This window comes from Lethenteron reissneri, chromosome 53 (assembly GCF_015708825.2).
Source record: "Lethenteron reissneri isolate LAM-NWPU_2019-01 chromosome 53, ASM1570882v1, whole genome shotgun sequence".
Taxonomy (NCBI): Eukaryota; Metazoa; Chordata; class Hyperoartia; order Petromyzontiformes; family Petromyzontidae; genus Lethenteron; species Lethenteron reissneri.
The window spans coordinates 9,429,036-9,448,249 of NC_083831.1; the positions used below are offsets into that span (position 1 = coordinate 9,429,036).

General features: G+C 52.8%; 1 protein-coding gene across 1 annotated transcript in view; it reads left to right on the forward strand.

Annotated features, from left to right (window-relative positions):
- The window catches only part of LOC133356217 (leucine-rich repeat and fibronectin type-III domain-containing protein 4-like), a 157,159-nt gene that overhangs the window by 88,999 nt on the left and 48,946 nt on the right, over positions 1–19,214 (forward strand). Inside the window, exons 2-3 of the mRNA XM_061573592.1 lie at positions 4,305–5,503; positions 5,582–5,793. Coding sequence (XP_061429576.1) covers positions 4,325–5,503; positions 5,582–5,793 — 1,391 coding nt within the window. The 5' untranslated portion in view covers positions 4,305–4,324. The remainder of the gene's footprint in view (positions 1–4,304; positions 5,504–5,581; positions 5,794–19,214) is intronic.

The following is a 19,214-nucleotide window of genomic DNA, read 5'->3' on the forward strand; positions in this document are numbered from 1 at the left end:
TTCAGTGAAATGAAGAAGAGAGCTGAAGATCGGCGATGTGTGGGAAGCAGAGGTCGCAACCGGGTACCCGATACCCGTACCCTACCCGATACCTGGCTACCCGTACCCAGCAGGGTACGGGTAGCCGTACCCGGCAGGGTACGGGTACGGGTACCCGTTTGCGACCCTGGTGCGGCCGTACCCGGCAGGGTACGGGTACGGGTACCCGTTTGCGACCCTGGTGCGGCCGGGTAGGGGTACGGGTAGGCCGTGAGTCACTGGTGAGTAACCGTTTGTCACTCATTTCCCAACGTCTTGTCTCTTCTCACAATTCAAGTTCCTAGAATCAACCCACCCGCGCCTGCAACATGGCTTCATCCCAGAGGTCGCAATCAGGTACCCGATACCCGTACCCCGGCCGGGTACGGGTAGGGTACGAGTACGGCCGGGTACGGGTACCCGTTTGCGACCCTGGTGCGGCCGGGTACGAGTAAGGAATCAAAACCCGTTTGCGACCTCTGGTTGGAAGAGTTTGAGCGAAGGGCCTGGCCATCGGACAGAGGACCACGATGAGGAGAAACGTTGGCGTGGTGCTGACCCGCTCCTACGGGACATCTGTGAAAAAGAGCTTCATAGCTCATCGGATTCCTCCGGTATGACTACAAAATGATGGCTGTGAGTGACTGTGGACACGGCTGCGTGTAAAGTCTGGCTGTGGGAGGGCGTCGTGACAGGGAACGAGGGTAATGCGTCTGAGCAGCCTCGCTCCCCCCCGTCAGCCGGGATGGTCCAATTCCAATTCCCAGCGCACGCACTAATTAAAATGTTCCCGACAAAGCCAAAGGCTCGCAATTAGCGGGTAGATGAGATTCATAATTGCGGTTTTGTGAAAAGTGTGCGGAAGAGGAGGAGGAAGAGGAGGGAATTAACAACAAACAAAACGCCACCGTACTTGAAAAAAAATGTCACTTCTTCCACTTTGATGATCGTTATCACCACCATCATCGTCGTCGTCGATAATTTTTTGTTTAAAAATCCATTGCGCACCGGTTTCGATGACATCCCGTGGACGACGCCGCTCTCTCGGTGGAGCGTAAGCCCCCTCCCTTCATGCGTGCGTAAACACGCGTGCGGTCAGCGCATCCACGCGCAGCCTGGGCTGCCGAATGCGCGTACGTACGCACGCATGTGTACGTTGAACTTCTTTCGCACCGTGCGTAGCGAACCATGCTAATCGGAGGTGCGGGAGAAGGACATCCAAACTAAATACGAAACTAATTTCTTTGGAAATTCGTTTTAAAACTAGACGATTCAAAAGTGCATAGGTCCAGTGGCTTCCTAATATCGGCGAGAAGAGCGTTCCAGACGGCCGCAAAAGCGCATCTGAAAGCACGCGACACAGTGCCCATCTTTGTTCGATGGCTAGCCAAAAGCAGCTGCGAAGATGACCGTAATTTACGTGATGGTTTATACCCCTTGTATGTATGAACAGTATGTTGAACTTCTTTTTCACCGTACGTAGCCAATTGTGCTAATTGGAGGTGCGGGGGAAGGACATCCAAACTAAAACACAAACAAGAATTTCCAAAGAAATACGTTTTAAGTCAAAATTATTTAAAAGTGCATAGCTCCAGTGGCTTCCTGACATCGGAGACAAGAGCGTTCCAGACGGCCGTAGAAGCACATCTGAACGTGAGCGGTGTGGCGTGACCTTCTTTGATGTCACATCAACTTTCTAACGTGGTGAACGGGGGAAGGACAACACACTAGACGCACACACACAAATAAACATTCCTAAACAATTGACGTTTCAATCTAGAGTGCACAGAGTCAGCGGATCAGTCTCCACTGCAGTGCAAAGCTCTCACATCCGATTTCATGTGGGGGGGGGGGGGTGGGACAGGGGAGGAGAGATGGGGATGGAGGTGCGGAGTTGTTTATTACGGGTGCATCAACGATGTCCGTGATTATTCGTCCAAACGACTTCTTTCGTCAAGAGCGGTAAGAATTGGACGGCGACCAATTGTTTCACCGCCAAAAGGGCCATACGTTCAGTTCTGTTGAGCTGGTGGTCTGCGTAAGGCTGGCAGCTTTTGTGCGTGCAGTGCAGCTTTGCACGCAAAATTCGCTTTGGTGTCCGGGCTGCATTTTGTTTGGCTGTGATGGATTTTGTCGACATTTGCAGCTTTGACTTTGGTGCCACGTTTCATGGGTCGTGGTTCCAGCGCACTGATTCGACGCTCTGCCGACAATTGGCGTTCGTAATAAATAAAAAAAATATAAACGTTGTCTTTGGTAAAACTGAGATGAAACACGTTTGAAGTAATTTGCGATCTTTCAATGCGGCTTATCAACACCTGACCATTTAATTATCTTCACTCGCGAACGCCTATAAGTGAAAGTCTTCGCACAAAGATGATACTTTGGGACGTATGGATGATTATTATTTCTAAGTCTTTATTTTTTCATACTCTGGCATCCCATGAAAATGTTTTGCTTATGCGTGCAAGAGAAGTAGCAATGCTGCCGCGGCGAAATGGTCAGCATGCTGCACTTGCAATCCAGTCAGTGGTGGCCGGTTCAATCTCCCGGCATGGCAGTTCAAGCAAAGGTGCGAGATTCTTAAACCCATGCCTCCTTCCTCCCACCTCGTCTCTGTCCACACAGCGTTATAAACGGGTACGAGCGCAGTTAGTCGTGCGCGTTGTGGGGGGTGACGTGTGGATGCTCGCGCTCTCTTTGACAAGATTTGGTCCGTGTGGAAGAGTTGGCCTTCTCATGGAGGCCCTTCCTCCAGAAATGCTCTGAGCGAGCACTTTCAGGGCTGCACCTTTCTCCGAAACGGTCAACGCATCGCGTGTGCTTTCATACGCGCTTCCGGAACGCTCTTCCTTCCGATGTTAGGAAGCCACTGGAGCTGTACACTTTTAAATCCAAGTCGAACACTCCTTTCTTTAGAACTGCTTTTTGTGTTTTCGTTTGTTACCCTGCCCCGGCACGGATTGGCTACGTGCGGTGCGAAAGAAGTTCAACATACGTCCACATATTTACGAGAGGATATTCATACTCCAATAGCTTACTCAACTCTTTGCTGTACTGCCTCCTTATAGTCACTGCTCACACGCCCGCTCACCCACTCCATCACACACTCACCCCGCACGCTCACCCACTCACCACACTGCAATTCACAACACTTTTTGCTCTGCTTCTCCCACCCCTCTTTGCAATTCCCTCCCGTCGTCTTTCCTCTACCCTTCCCCCCCCCCCCAACTCTCACGTTTTGAAAATGATACAGGTAGGAACAACAGTTCCAGACTGCCCACCAGGGATTATTTGTCTGTCGTGCATAGCCCCTCCCAAACATGTACGCTCCCGGATTGGTTGAAGTGCGTCACGTGACCGCGAGCTTTCTGTCGTGCACGAATGCGCTGTACAACCAAGTTCTTACCTGCCCACTCCGAAGGAACGTGTTCGTGCTCGATACGACAAACATATTGACTGTATAATCTATTAAAATATTAATGGTTGCTTCCTCCGTCGATGTTGGGGTTTTAGCCACGCAACGATCCGGCCCCGAAATTTACGAATTGCAATCACTGCTGCGAAAAAATAAGAAGACGCTTAAGCGGGGCTGCATGTTGCTGACCGCTTGGCGTAATGGTCCCTCGTGCCCTCAGCTCTCGGCAAACCGCGATGAAGACGAGAGGCGCTCGAGGCAATAACCCGGTGCGGCAATGTGGTCGCGCCCTGAGTAAATGAACGATTTGAATATTTCCATTGCCACCTTACAGGATCAACCGGCTCTAATTTCCCCGGTGATGTGTGGCACGTGCACGTATGCCGATATCACAAACAGGACACCCCCGCCCGCCACCTCCCCTGCATGAGACACGAACGGAAATTCTGTAAATTCAACGAGAAAAAAAATCCAAAAACAAATTGGCTGCGGGAAAGGCAGGGTGCGAGGCAGGTAGGCAGGTCGGCAGAGAGGTCGGGAAGTAGGTAAGATGGCAGGCAGGTAGATAGGTGAGTAAGTTGGCAAGCAGGCGGGTAGGCAGCTTTGAAGGTTGGTAGGTAGGCAGGCAGGTAGGTCGATAGGTGGGGAGGTAGGTAGGTGGGTGGATGGGATGGTATTCTGACAGGCAAAATTATAATTGAACCCCGTGAAAAACCTCGTGACCTGGCGACAGGGGTTGGTGAATCGTCGTGCAAAGGTGGTGCGTGACAGACCCTCACAATTCCAAACGCACCGCCCGCCACACACCAGACGCAGATATTCTTCCCCCCCCTCTCCCTCCCCTCTCAACTCCTTCTCGGTGGCGCAGGGCGAGGAGGAGGCGGGAGCATGGCGGCTTCCCCGGCGTGGCGCCCGTCCCATCCTCCTCCGCTGCTCCGCCTGCTGGGGCTGCTCTCGTGTGCCTCCACGTGGTGCGCCACCACCACCGCCACCGCTCCCCAGGGCTGCCCGAGCCGCTGCGTCTGCCAGAGCCTCTTTCCGTCGCTGGGCACGCTGTGCACCCGCCGGGGCCTCCTCTTCGTGCCGCCCGACGTGGACCGGCGCACCGTGGAGCTCCACCTCGCCGACAACTTCGTGTCGGAGGTGGGCACCCAGGACTTCTCCAACATGACCGACCTCGTCGACCTGACGCTGTCGCGCAACCAGATCTCGGCGGTGGCGCCCTACTCGTTCGGCGACCTGGCGCAGCTCAGCTCGCTGCACCTCGACGGCAACCGCCTGACGGCGCTGCTCGCCGACCACCTGCGGGGCCTCTACAGCCTGCGGCGGCTGCGCGTCAACAACAACCAGCTGGCGACGGTGGCCGACGCCGCGTTCCAGGACTTCGTGGAGACCCTCGAAGACCTCGACCTCTCCTACAACAACCTGGAGGGCGTGCCCTGGGCGGCCCTCCAGAGCATGGTGAACCTGCACACGCTCAGCCTCGAGCACAACCTCATCTCGTCCGTGTCCGCCGGCGCCTTCGACCAGATGCCCAAGCTGTCGCGCCTCGACCTCACGTCGAACAAGCTGCGCGGCGTGCCGCCCGACCCCGCGTTCACGCACCCCGACACGGCGCTCGTGCTGGCGCTCGGGGGCAACCCGCTGCACTGCAACTGCGAGCTCCTCTGGCTGCGTCGGCGGCTGCTCGACGGCGACCTCGAGACTTGCGCCTCGCCCCGCCGGCTCCTCGGCCGCTACGTGCTGTCGGTGCCCGAGGGCGACTTCGCCTGCTCGCCGCCCGTCATCACGCGCCACACGCTCAAGCAGTCGGTGCTCGAGGGCGAGGCGACGTCGTTGCGCTGCGACGCCAGCGGGGACCCGAGGCCCGACGTGGAGTGGGTGTCGCCCAGCGGGCGCCGCGTCGCCCGCGGACCGCACGCCTCCGTGTCGCCCGTCGACGGCGCGCTGCGCATCGCCGTGACGGCGGCCGGCGACGACGGCACCTTCACCTGCGTGGCTACGAACGCGGCGGGCCACGCCACGGCCTACGTGGACCTCAAGGTCATCAACCTCCCGCACGCCGGCGTCGACAACGGCGACAACGACGGCGACGGTGCCGCCCGCGCCGGTAACAGGAACAGGGGGACGGACGAGGGGAGCGAGGAGGGGAAGGGCCGCGCGTCGGGAGGAGGGAAGCCCGCCGGTTCCTCCGACATCGCCACGTCGCCCGGCGGAGATGCGGTGCAGGCTGTGGCGGTGAGCGACGTCATGTCGGCGTCCGTGCTCGTGACGTGGACGCACGGTGATGAGCTGCGCGGACTCAAGATGTTCCAGATCCAGTACAACTGCAGCACGGACGACTCGCTCGTGTACCGGTGAGCCCTGCACGTGCCGCTGCCTCGCGACGCTGTTGCAGCAGCGTGGTCCGTGTCTCCTCCCTGGGGCAAGGGGGCCCATGATCATCTGAGTCTGGTGCAGCCCGGTGTGACGAGGCCTGGTGTGACGGGGACAGGTGTGATGAGGCCTGGTGTGTTGCGGCCTGGTGTGACGGGAACAGCTGTGACGAGGCCTGGTGTGACGGGGCCTGGTGTGACGGGGACAGGTGTAACGGGGACAGGTGTGATGGAGACAGGTGTGATGGGGACAGTTGTGATGAGGCCTGGTGTGACGGGGACAGGTGTAATGGGGACAGGTGTAACGGGGACAGGTGTGATGGGGACAGGTGTGATGAGGCCTGGTGTGATGAGGCCTGGTGTGACGGGGACAGGTGTAACGGGCACAGGTGTGATGGGGACAGGTGTGAAGGGGACAGGTGTGATGAGGCCTGGTGTGACGGGGCCTGGTGTGACGGGTACAGGTGTGACGAGGTCTGGTGTGATGGGGACAGGTGTGATGAGGCCTGGTGTGACGGGGCCTGGTGTGACGGGGACAGGTGTGACGAGGTCTGGTGTGATGGGGGCAGGTGTGATGAGGCCTGGTGTGTTGCGGCTGGCTAGCTGGTTCCCTCCAGCACCTTGCTTGGGTGGATCACTGGATGGGGCCACCCCTCATTCACATCGACGTACCTGTCACATGGGCAGGTCTGGTTGGGTGAGGGCTGCCCCCTACTGTGTTCACCAGACGTCTCTTGAAGGGTTCTCACAGGTTAGGGGCTAGGGGGGGGGGTAGCCAATGGACTACGAGATATTGTTTTTTTTACGTATTCCGTGGAAACACGGTGGAGTTCTACTGGTATTTGCCTTTACGTTTAATGTGAATGAGGTGGGGGAGATGATGGTTTAAATTACACAGGCAGGGGGGGAGGGCGGGGGGGCGATGCGAAAGGGCACTTGATGAAAATTGTTAATTTCACCCTAAGATTCAATCGTTAAAAGGCGGTGTTTTTCTCTCTCCCCCCCCCCCCATCTCCCTTACGGAATGGACTCGATGCCACCACGGTCTCACGGCATGAATAAAAAATGACAGAATGATGCATCGCTTTACCGGTGAAGCATAGCCCCTCTTACCTGTCATCGTGTTATTCATGAATCCAGTTAGCCGTTGGGGGGGGGGGGGGGGCACAGGGTGATTATTCCTGTTACCTGTGGGTCTCCAAGGATTCGTAAACAATTTGTATAATGGATGGGAAAACACTTCATCTGTAACCGTGGCGTCGAGGCCAGGCCTCAAATGAATCCCGCCTCTGGGGTTGCCACCTCTCCTGGTTTTCCCAGGATCGCCCTCTCAATTCTTCCACCCGTTGACTCCTCGCGACGATTCCCTCGCGCGTGAACTCCCCTACGTGGCAACTGTTGTATCGACCGACGTTAACACTGCAGCGTTGTTAGTCGCTAGCCGCCAGGCATTTTGGGCCCTTTTTAGGCCTTTGCACTGAGACCATAACAACTAAAAAAATAAGCCATGCTGGGAAATCTCTTAAATCATCCCAGTACATTAAAGGCTTCGGTTTATCTGAGTTGCTTCATAATGATAATGCACCAAACAAGGCAATTCACTTACATATTCTTAGGTTTTTTCGGTAAAGTCACGTAAGTATTTTTTTTATTTTATAAAAATTAATGAAAGTAAAATAAAAATAAAATAAAATAAAAATCACGACGTTTCGGAGGCAACGCAAGCTTTCGTCTTCAGGTGGAATCGTCACAGCACGAAAAAACCTAAGAATATGAATCCTTGCAGTCACGAAAGCTTCAAATCTAGAATTCACTTACAGTCAGTTCTCCTCTCCTCCGCTGTTGCGAGACGTGGAATGGTAAGTCTGCTCCATGGCTGGTGGGGGAAATGTTCCGTTTCACCTGAAGTTGTCGTGGTCACTGCCCAACCACTTTTATCTTTCATAATAAAGGTTTTTGGGTTAGATCGCGTGAGTAAAAATGCGTCATAACCCTCCACCACCCGACACAGCCAATTAGTAAGGATTTGTCACGTAAACACAACGCCAATTAGTTACTACTTCAGCTCACCGGTGTGTTGGAGTGTAAATCTACAACATTTACAATTTGAGTAGTACGACGTTTCGCTGGTAATTACATCCAGCATCATCGGGCATTTTGCCAGGATAGTGAAGCCATCCACCTGCTTCCACTCTTAAAACACATTCCTGCGAAGGGAGCTGGTAGGAACGTTGGGTTGCTCGGTCAATGGCAAATATTCCCGACTGTGAGGGCGGGTACAAGCCGGCGTGAGTAGGTTAAACGTTGAGTTGTATAAGGGCACCACGGGGTGACCAGCCCCTCCCCACCCAGCCCCACTCCTCCCACCCTCCACCCAGCCCCACCCTCCCCACCCAGCCCCTCCCCACCCAGCCCATCCCCACCCTCCCCTCCCCACCCAGCCCCTCCCTCCCCACCGAGCCCCTCCCTGCACGACGGACACAATAATCCCCTGTGGGCTGGTGTAACCAGGAGGTTCCTACCAGTATCAAGCAACAGGACGACGTCATCACTGAACCCAACCAGGTGCAGAGATCCAACACACCGGTGGGCTGAAGTAGTAACTAATTGGCGTTTTGTTTACGTGACAAATCCCATACTAATTGGCTGTGTCGGGTGGTGGACGGTTACGACACATTCATACTTAGGCGATCTCACCCAAAAACCTTTATTATGATTAATATTGGTCGCGAAAGCCCACGTGTTGAACTCAATGTTATCTTCCTGCCGCCAGAGCCCTGCGTCATCGCGATGGAGCGATTGGTGTTTTTTGTAGTTTTTTTTTAAATTGACGGTGATTATTTTTGCACTCCTTCTTCTTGCGAGGCCGTGTAAAGGCACTGCTGCTGCTGCTGCGAAAGTGGCTTTGATTGCGGTGGCCAAGGAGTGGGATTCTGTTATTTTCGTTCGTTGCAGGTGTTCGTCAATCGCAAGCGATGCTCGTCGAGGTGGCAGGGAACTGTGTTTATTGAATTCATAAACGTGCATCATGTGGGGGGTGGTGGCGGGGGGGGGGGGCTTGGGCATTAGGAGGGGGGGGGTAGAATATGTTGTCACGATGTCGTAACGTGACCACAAGTCTTTTCATAGGGGTTTTCATTTAATGGGCAGCTGCCGCAGGTATAAGCAGTCAGCAGTGCCCACACTTCACCCCACCGCACACTGCACACAGATCGACTAACTGCGGTCGTGCCCGTTTTAACTTTATACTGCGGGGTGGGCGGATGCAGTGGTGGGGGGGGGGCGGTTTAACAAACTTGCATTTTGTTTCAACTTGCGAGCTCAGTGCGATAATCATTATGCCATGGTAGCATTCCCTACCTTACGTGTAAAATGCATTTACTCGCGTCATTGATGTTCAGTTAATGATGTGCACCTCCGATTAGCACGGTTGGCTACGTACGGCGCGAAAGAAGTTCAGCATAATTGCATACATACAATGCCTATCCCACTCCATGTCAAGTTGGTTGAACAGCTGAACCCCTGGGGCTTCCGTGTGGCGGAGGGGCGGGCTGAATTATGGAATTTCAGACGTTCTATCACACAGACACAGTCTGAACCCCATTGTTCTCCAGGTGTGACTCATTCCTCTTTTGGGAGCTGGGCTTTTCTTGGCTTCTCACGTCCATATTAGAAATGCTTTGCCCTTTATCTTAATTGGCTGGCAAATTAGCCACACTCCCCTCAACAGTCGACTCCACCTAATGCCACATCGAATGGCGAAATGCGTTCCTCCTCTTCTCTGTGTATTTGCGCAACCTTTTTGGAGACGCGCATGCCGAGTGGCTCTCTCTCTCCCTCTCTCTCTCTCCCACGACAGTTGTTTTTCATTTTTTGTCTTCTTCCCGGCTGCGAAATAATCCACCATCATATGTTTGCGTATTTTCTTTGCACGAGTCATTCAAATGACAGCGTGGTCCCTTTTTTTTCTCTCTCAAGATATGATGCACTTTTTTTCACGTCCTCCATTTTGAGCGCTGTTCCCGGATATTGTCGGGATGCGTTTATGAAACATTGTGGAGTTCTATGCTGGCGCGTGTGAGTGCGCGTGTCGTGTGCGTGTGTAGCGGTCAGCATGCTGCGCTACAAACCCGGCGAACCCAGTTTGATTTCCGTTCACGGCCAACACAGGTGACATTTATCTGAACCAGTGCTGGGTCTTCCCTAGGTCGAATCAGCCTCGAATGAGTACCTGGTGCGATGTGTAAACATCCTCACAGGAGTTGAGCCACCTGGCGCAGTTTGCAAAACGTCGGTGCCGTTTGTTACCGGCCGCTTGGCGCGTTGTGGCCTTGGGGCCTTGTGCTCGGCGAGCGCGATGTGGGAAAGGAGCGATCCATATTCTTAGTTTTTTCGGTAAAGTCACGTAGGTAAAAAATTCAAATTAATAAAAGTAAAATAAAAATAAAAAATACAAATAAATATCACGACGTTTCGGAGGCAACACAAGCTTTACGTCTTCAGGTGGAACAGTCACAGCACGATAGCTCACTTGATACAGCTATCGTGCTGTGACGGTTCCACCTGAAGACGGAAGCTTGTGTTGCCTCCGAAACGTCGTGATTTCTATTTTTATTTTACCTTTATTAATTTAAATTTTTTACCTACGTGACTTTACCGAAAAAACCTAGGAGTATGAATCCTTGCAGTCACGAAAGCTTCAAATCTAGAATTAAAGGAGGGATCGTCTGAGAGAAATCAATCGCTATGGCTCCCGCATCCCACTAACCTTTACCCGCCTTCCGATCTGTGACAGGGGGGTGGGTGGGGGGGGGAAATAAACCAAACCCGCCGACTCGGCAAAAGGCTCGCGCAAGACAAACTGGGCCAGCGGTGTGTGAGGACCCAAATAAATCATCCCTCGCGATCCCCGGCGCCAAAAGGGGACGGCCAAATTTCGGGGCCGCTCTGCTCCCGCGAATTTCTGCCAATGGAAAAATGCCAATGCGACGAAGCGGCCGCGAGAGCGCTTGGATGCACCGAAGGCTGCATTAGGCAGCCGGCCGGAGGAGTGCTTCCCGAGCTGCTGCTGCTGGCCGGAAGCTTTGTGTGGTGAGCCTCGAGCAAATGTTTGTGATCTACTTGATTGAATTACGAGGGAGCGATGGGCGCAGTGGTTAACGCACCGCCGCTAGGAACCTGGCGACGAGTGTTTTTGGTTTTCCTGCCATGGCTAGCATCAGTGGCGATAGTTGAGGTGTTTTTTTTATTTTACCAGGTAAGGCCCACATATTGTGCTTTTTCAGAAGCGGCTTGGCCACAAATGATTGCTCAACAAAGTGGTTTACGTGGAAAAGTATCGCAGCCAAATGCTCTAAACGCGTGTTTCTAAACGTGGAGGGAAAAACCGGAGGACCCGGAGAATAATCCACGCGACCACGGGGGAGGACATGTAAACTCCAAATATACAGCAGGCGTCAGGGTCGGGATCGAACCCACGACCTCCTGCATACCAGGCGAGGTGGCCAACATCTCCTAGCCACCGCGCCGCCCCATTGAGCCTGCTCTCATCACCCTCAGCCCCTGCGCAATCCTGCTTAAAGTGACGTTACGTCTCTATTTTAAATCACGGTAACGTCAGTCGGTTGGATACCGAGAAGAGGGCACATTGACGCGAAACACTTATTAACCCTCCTGCGGCGAACTGCGGCGTCTCGCGCCGGCAGCAGGCACATTAACATGATCCACGGGTAATTTCAAACTCCCCACGCAGACGCACTCCCCACTAAGTGTGGCTGACCACCGTGAATGACTTGACGGGATGAAACACGTTGTCAACGCCAATGATCCTGCACACGCTGCCCAGCGTGGCTAAGGTGGCATTGCAGGGGGAGCGGTGGCGCAGCGGTTAGCGCTACGCTGCTCTACGAACGCGGCCACCCGAGTTCGATTCCCGCTCACGGGCAACACCACCGGTGACGATTATCTGAACCACTCCTGGGCCTCCCCTAGGCCGACTCGGCCTCAAATGAGTACCTGGTGCTATGTTTAAAGATTGCCACTGGGGAGACAAAGGCGGTCGGGGCGTGGTGCTGGCCACCCACTCCCTCATGTACCGTGCCGGCCTTCGTAGGTGCTCGCTAACAGCACTTGCCCCAAAAGGTCTGTTAAGGCTAGACGGGAGATCTTTGCCTTTATCTTTTTGTCGTCTATTGCCGATGTCTGAGCATTGACCCCACTCACGATGGGGTCCTGACTTCTATTCCAGGCAGCTGTTGATCATTAAAGCAAAGCTCATTTTGCACTGTGATGAAGATTCCATGATCGCTCAGTTTGGCATCATCCTGGAAAAGGGGTTTATCGCTTTCGTGCTGGGTTTTTAATCACTAAGTTTTGAGCAACCCTTTGATCAAACCCGTTTGAAAAGGGGTAAGTTCCCCCCCCCCCCCCCCGAAGAGTAAACACAACTCCGACACTCAAAGTCACGTATAAAGAGAAAATAATAAATTAAATACTAGCATACGACGTTTCGATTGCAACACAAGCAATCATCATCAGGTATAAATGAAATAGAAACACAAATCTAGTATACTTAGAAATGTAATGTAATACAACAGAGAGTCGGATAACATAACAGCTATGTTTCTATTTCATTTATACCTGATGATGATTGCTTGTGTTGCAATCGAAACGTCGTATGCTAGTATTTAATTGATTATTTTATCTTTATACGTGACTTTACCGAAAGAACCAAAGAGTAATTCCTGCAGTCACGAAAGCTCCAAATTAAGTATCCGACACTCAAGTTTTATTTACGTTGAATAATCTTCACGAGAGTTATGGTACCACCACCTCACCTAACCCCACCCCACCTTAACCCCACCCACGGACAGATCTTAATGCGTGAACACTTTCAACGTTCGCTGGAAGGCATTAACTATAAGTGAGAAAATAAAAAGGCTCCACGTATCTTGTACCTCCTCGTGCGGCGGTCTCGCAGATCGCGCAACGCCAAACAATGATTTTGTCTGTTGAGCGTGACCCCGCCTCTCACGCTTGAAGTGTTGGTTAAAGTTCTGTGTAATCGGTCATAACTCGGTGACCATGAATGCATTAACATTGGACCACCAAAGTTGTGTTGTCGAGAGCGCCAGAGCGGCGTGCGAGATATCGAAATTGCCCAATTTTAAGAGCGCAGTGTCATTCTGCCCCGTTGTTCCCCCGCGTAGCGACGCAATCGCAGTGCGAAATGCTTCACGTGCGCTTACTTTACAAACTTCGGTGCACTAGTTAAAGTGCGAGAAAGTTTTCCTTAATTCCTCTGTGTTAGACTAATTAGCGCGGTAACTGAAAAAAGTGCTCTCTATTTTTAATGTTGACGGGGGGCGGTGGCGGGTGTTAAAATTTCACTTTCACAATTCCGATACACGTACTTGTTGGAAGTTTGAATTCTTGGCATTCGTCAGAAATTCGCATTCCTTACAAAGTGAATTCGCTCAAACCGTCGTCATCATCATCATCGTAAGCATTGGTAAAATAAGTTACTGGGGCGTGCGTGGTCAACGACAGTGGCGGTGCTATGGATAAAATTCACCCGTGGGTCCCACTGCTCGGAGGACGATGCCCATGGCGGAGTGGTTCACACGGTGGAGCTACAAAACCAGAGTGGGATCGCCTTTTCGATTCCATCTCCCGGTGCTGCGGTTCAAATAAACAACGACGGGGCGAGTTCCTTCCCTTCACCCCGATGCCTCCCCACCCAGTGGTACGAATGGCAGTCCATCAGCTGGTTGCATGTGGTGGGGTAAAGTGTGGGCGCTTACACCACTTGCCGACGACTAATTCTGGCCAGTTCGGAATAGAAGGACTTCTTACGGGGGAGGCCGTTCTGCCAGCAGTGCCGTGAGCAGGGCTGCACCTTGACCTTTTATACCTTCGTGGACAACCTGAAAAAAAAATCATAATGAAAATAATACATTTGCACGAATCAAGTGTCTGGATTCTGACAGGCATCTGTAATCCATGGGGGGGAGTTGTCGACCGTGCGGAGATCGTCGGGTGTGAGTGACAGCCACGTCCGTGGGGATCTGTGAGCTGGTGTGAGTCGATGGGAATGTGGACACCAGGCGGCTGTCTTGTCAGATGGATTTTTGACGCGACTGTATACCTGCTCTGTCCGTACGCTTGTATGTAAGTGTGAACTTCTTTGGCGCCGTACGTAGCCCAACCGTGCGAATCGGAGGTGCGGGAAGAAGGACACCAAACTAAACACAAAGAGCAGTTCTAAAGAAACGACTTTTCAATCCAGAGGATTTAAAGGTGCATAGCTCCAGTGGCTTCGTAATCTCAGAAGGAAGAGCGTTCCAGACGGCCGCAGAAGCGCATCTGAAAGCACACGACGCGGTGACCATCTGTGTTCGATGGAGAGCCAAAAGCGTCTGCTGCGAGGATGACCGGAGTTCACGTGGATGGGTTTACGTTCCTTGACGAGAGGCTCCGAGTTTCTTCCGAGTTGTTCAAAGAATTGTCCAGAGCTCTGTTTTGTGAAGTCTCGAGACGCCGTTTAAGCTTCGCTGTGCATATAAGGGACTATTATCAATGTCTGATACTCTGTGAGAACCCGTTGGGACGGGCATATCTCGTTTCCAATGCATCGATACGAATAGCGAATAGGTTTTACGGGCGCGTGGATTCGTCGTCATTGTGCTGGGTGGCGACTCGAACGCGTATCAGTGTAAGGATGAAGCCTCTGAAATACCCACCTGAAGGGCAGCAAGGAACCTCTCTCGGCAAATTTCGATTTAAAGCTTTCGTGACTGCAGGGATTCATCTTCTTGGTTCTTTCGGTAAAGTCACGTAGAAGGGAAATAATAAAATAATAAAAATTAAAACATAATAAAATAATTCTCACGACGTTTCGGCCACAACGCAAGCAGCCGTCCTCAGGTGAAGACCAGGTCTGTCGGGGAGACAGCGTCCTCAGGTGAAGACCAGGTCTGTCGGGGAGACAGCGTCTGTTTCCCCGACAGACCTGGTCTTCACCTGAGGACGGCTGCCGAAAGAACCAATAACTCTCTCGGCAAGTACAGCAAGTAGGGTTGGTTTATTTTAGGCGAGATACGCGGAGTGTGAGTTCTGCTTCTCCATGCTTGTGTGCGTTTTCTCCGGCACGGGCTAGAGAAGAGATGGAATGATGTGGAACGAGAGGATGTGGAGCTGTGTGGACTTGCCAATGACCGGTAGCAGCGGTGTCAAGATCGACCTCAGTGGAGGAGGCTCGTGAAGGACGCTGCTGCTACTGGGCAGTTGGAGGCAGTCGCCCTCCAGCAATAACGGAGGACAGAGGAGCGACGCTCACAACAGTGAGCGGAGCGCCGGGCGGCTAAAACACAGCAAGTTGGCACAGTCGGGTGTACAGGTGGTGCATCGGTTAGTCATCTCAGTCAGTCAACCCGTGGCACCTGGGTCCGTCCCCTGACCTCCTGCTAGCGGACGTTCGACACTTCACATGGCCTGGCACAAGCGCCGTGGTGACGTCACCGCCACTTAGTGGTGAATGGCGGTTGTTGTTGTTATTGTTGTTGTTTTCTTCTCCGGACACTTTCGGTGTTTTACCAAATGCAAAAAAAGGTCGATTATGAAATTACCACATTTGCCAAACAGGGCCCCCCCCCCACTCCACCGCCCCCTCTTCATAAACTGGTGCCAGTCTCCGTGAGGTGCTGGGAGACCTTCTTTCATATTAATTGCCAAGAATGTGCTTTGCGAGAATTATTCTTCAACTCGCCAGTGACCCTGAAGCAAGAAATAATTGGCGCGTGAAATCGCTTGTTCACCGTGCGGCAATTACATTCGGTTTGGCTCCGTGTCAGGTGGTAGAGGGTTCTTGACGCCACAAATTTGGTCCGTTGATTACGTGTGTTCTAACCCCACAATCACTGAGGACTCACATTGTGCTTTGTAACTGTTACGAATAATAACTGGCTGATCGCACCCACTGCTGAAACAATTCGCTTTTCGGGGAGAGGGACTCGTGTTATACCGAATGAAATTTATTTTGAATTCACCTTGGCCTTGCCGTTATGTTATACAGTGTGAAAGAGGAGGCCCTTCCTCCGCACCTCCGATTAGCGCGGTTGGCTACGTACGGTGCGAAAGAAGTTCAACGTACGTACACACACATACACTGAGAGGTGGCGAAGAAGCGGATGGTTTAAATGCGTCAGTCGTGGGCCTTGGTGTGACCATACACAATAAGGAATGGAACACATTCCAGGAGGAGACGGAGTGATGAAATCTACTCGTGTGCAGGTGACGACGTGGCTCGACACGCCGTAAGATCGTGAGAGATGGTCACAGCTTGGCGGAGGCTTTAATCCAGCAGTGGATTAATCATGGTCGATGGTGTTGATCGTGAAGTACTTTTTACGCGTAAGACATTGATGATTGTGTTTATTAACCAATGTGCACCATTGCCTGGGAAGATAGCATTGTTCCACACTTGCACAGATGATACGTTTACCCCTCAGTAATTTCATAGTAGTGCCAGATTTTAGGCATGAATTCCCCATTTTGTATCCAGCTCCATCCTCGGCTCACTGCACACGCATGCGCACAGGCGCACAAAGACAAAACCCCCCGTGTAGCTTTCGCAGGCTGTTGTGGCAAGTGCTGTTAGCAAGCACCTATTAAGGAGGGCACGGCGCACCAGGGGCTTGTTTGGCCAGGACCACACCTGGTCCCGTTTGTCTCCGAAATGCTGATGCTTACACACGTGTTGAACTTCTTTCGCACCGTACGTAGCCAACCGTGCTAATCAGAGGTGCTGCGAATTTACAGGTTTAGCCAAATAATCTAAGCGCATGTTGATTCTAAATAAGCCTGGCGTGGTGCTCCTTTAAGGCCCGGGGCGAACTTCATCCAGCAGCGGATTGACAATGGCTGCTACTTGCGACTGCTGCTGATGACGGTGACAGTTAAAAGGAGGAGGAAAGGTCGAACCTTCAGCCTAGAGGCCTTTCCAGCAAGTCATCATTTGGCACCTTGCTGCAATGAAAGAGAGAGAGAGGAGACATTTCACTGTCATAATCAATCACCGGTGGAGGACATTTGTGGCTGAGAGATGGTGTCACGGGCAGAGAGATTTCACAGATAATTGGGATTGACCCGATCATGGATAATCAGAGTTACCCGGGCGGATAATTATAAGTCTCTTCCCATTAGCGGCGATTTACCGCAGCCCATTTGCAGTTATATTCCCGTTTTAAAACCCGACTGTGTACGCGCACGCACCGCGTACTGCAATGCGTGTGTTTGTGAGTGTCCGGATACTGTCCGCAAGCCACCCTTGCAATATCTCACGTTGCATCCAGTACCGTCTGTTTGCAGTGCATGGTGCAATTTGTGCTGGACGTCTGTGAACTCCATGGGCATCTTTGGAAAAGAGTTTCGTAGCTCGTCGGATTTCTCCAGCATAAATATTCTGATTCTGTTCATGGGCGCCGTGATGGCGGGGAAATATTGTCTCCCTCGCCTGGTTCCACAGGAGCTCGTGGGTTCAATCCCGGACCCTGGCGATGCCTTTGTGTATTTGGAGTCCGCGTGGTTCTCTCTCCGTGGTGATCGTGTGGATTTGACTCCGGGTGACCTCGGTGTTGCCCGACTCCACATTTAGAATCAACAGATTACTTGGCATCGACGATACATTCCCACGTATGATATGAGCCACTTCGATAAGCTATCAGTGGCCATCACATGGTTAATAAAATCGTTTGGTTTTAGTTTTTAGTGTCGGGGCTCCCAACATCCTTTGTGCCTGTGCTACTACGCATATTTCCCGCATTTTTGTCTGCGTCTGTTTGTACTCTTCATTAATTCCCCCCTCTGGGTTCTGCACTGCGGCTAGTCGCTCTGGCAGGTCGCGCGTGGAGTAGGAAAGTGTGGGTACAGCCACGGCTTCCAATACGTCGACAGGGGCGGCTCAAGAAGGCCTCTCTGTCAACCAATTTTATTTTAGATACTTGTATAGAAACGCAATGGGTGAATCAATCAAGCTGTGTGTTTGTAACCGGGTAAAATTGGTTCCCGTTATGGCTAAGAGCCAGATTCACATCTTGATGAATATTTATTTTTGAGAGATGTTTTGGGAAGAGGCTCCGTCGCCAGGCGTGCGAGGCAAGCTGCCAAAGCGATTGTGATTTTTGCCCAGATGGGAATCTGTCCCTGAAAGTGTCTTCTTCATGGGAGAGCTGAATACGAACCAAGGCTCTGCGTGAAGCTCATCATGAAAGGTACATATCCGAGCAGAGCGATGCTGTGCAAAAAATTGGCACAATAAAAAAATAAATGCAGATTGAAACTAAGAAAAGCACGTAATTTAATACAAAAAATGAAGGGGTTTTGAAAAGCTAAAAAGAACACGTTTATGATGTCCAAGTAAGCAATCTCAAAGCAAATTCTTTTTGAGGCTGATAGAGATTGCAAAGGTAAAGGTGCAGCCCTGCAATTGCTTTGCTGGAGCCACTGCTGGTGGAATGGCCTCCGCTATATGGAGCTCTTAGAGCCCCCCTCGAGACCACAGCTTCTCAACCCTTTTCACTCCACGGCTCTCACTGTCGAGCTGGTTCCTTGGCGCCACATCGAAACAAAAAATCCCAACTGCGCACAGGCGCCTGGGGGAGTTGAGAGGGCCGCGGGTGGGGGTTGACGGTCGTCTGTTGTACTGAACATGCGCGACCAATGGGAGAAGGGGAGGGCAGTAGATGGGGGCCGTACTGCGCATGCGTGACCAATGGGAGAGAGGAGAGGGCAGTAGGTGAGGGCCGTACTGCGCGTGCGTGACCAATGGGAGGGAGGGGAGGGCAATAGGTAGGGGCCGTACTGCGCATGCGTGACCAATGGTGGGAGGGGAGGGCAGTAGATGGGGGCCGTACTGCGCATGCGTGACCAATGGGAGAGAGGAGAGGGCAGTAGGTGAGGGCCGTACTGCGCGTGCTTGACCAATGGGAGGGAGGGGAGGGCAATAGGTAGGGGCCGTACTGCGCATGCGTGACCAATGGTGGGAGGGGAGGGCAGTAGATGGGGGCCGTACTGCGCGTGCGTGACCAATGGGAGAGAGGAGAGGGCAGTAGGTGAGGGCCGTACTGCGCGTACGTGACCAATGGGGGGAGGGGAGGGCAATAGGTGAGGGCCGTACTGCGCGTACGTGACCAATGGGAGGGAGGGGAGGGCAGTAGGTGAGGGCCGTACTGCGCGTACGTGACCAATGGGGGGAGGGGAGGGCAATAGGTGAGAGCCGTACTGCGCGTGCGTGACCAATGGGGGGAGGGGAGGGCAATAGGTGAGGGCCGTACTGCGCGTGCGTGACCAATGGGAGGGAGGGGAGGGCAATAGGTGAGGGCCGTACTGCGCGTGCGTGACCAATG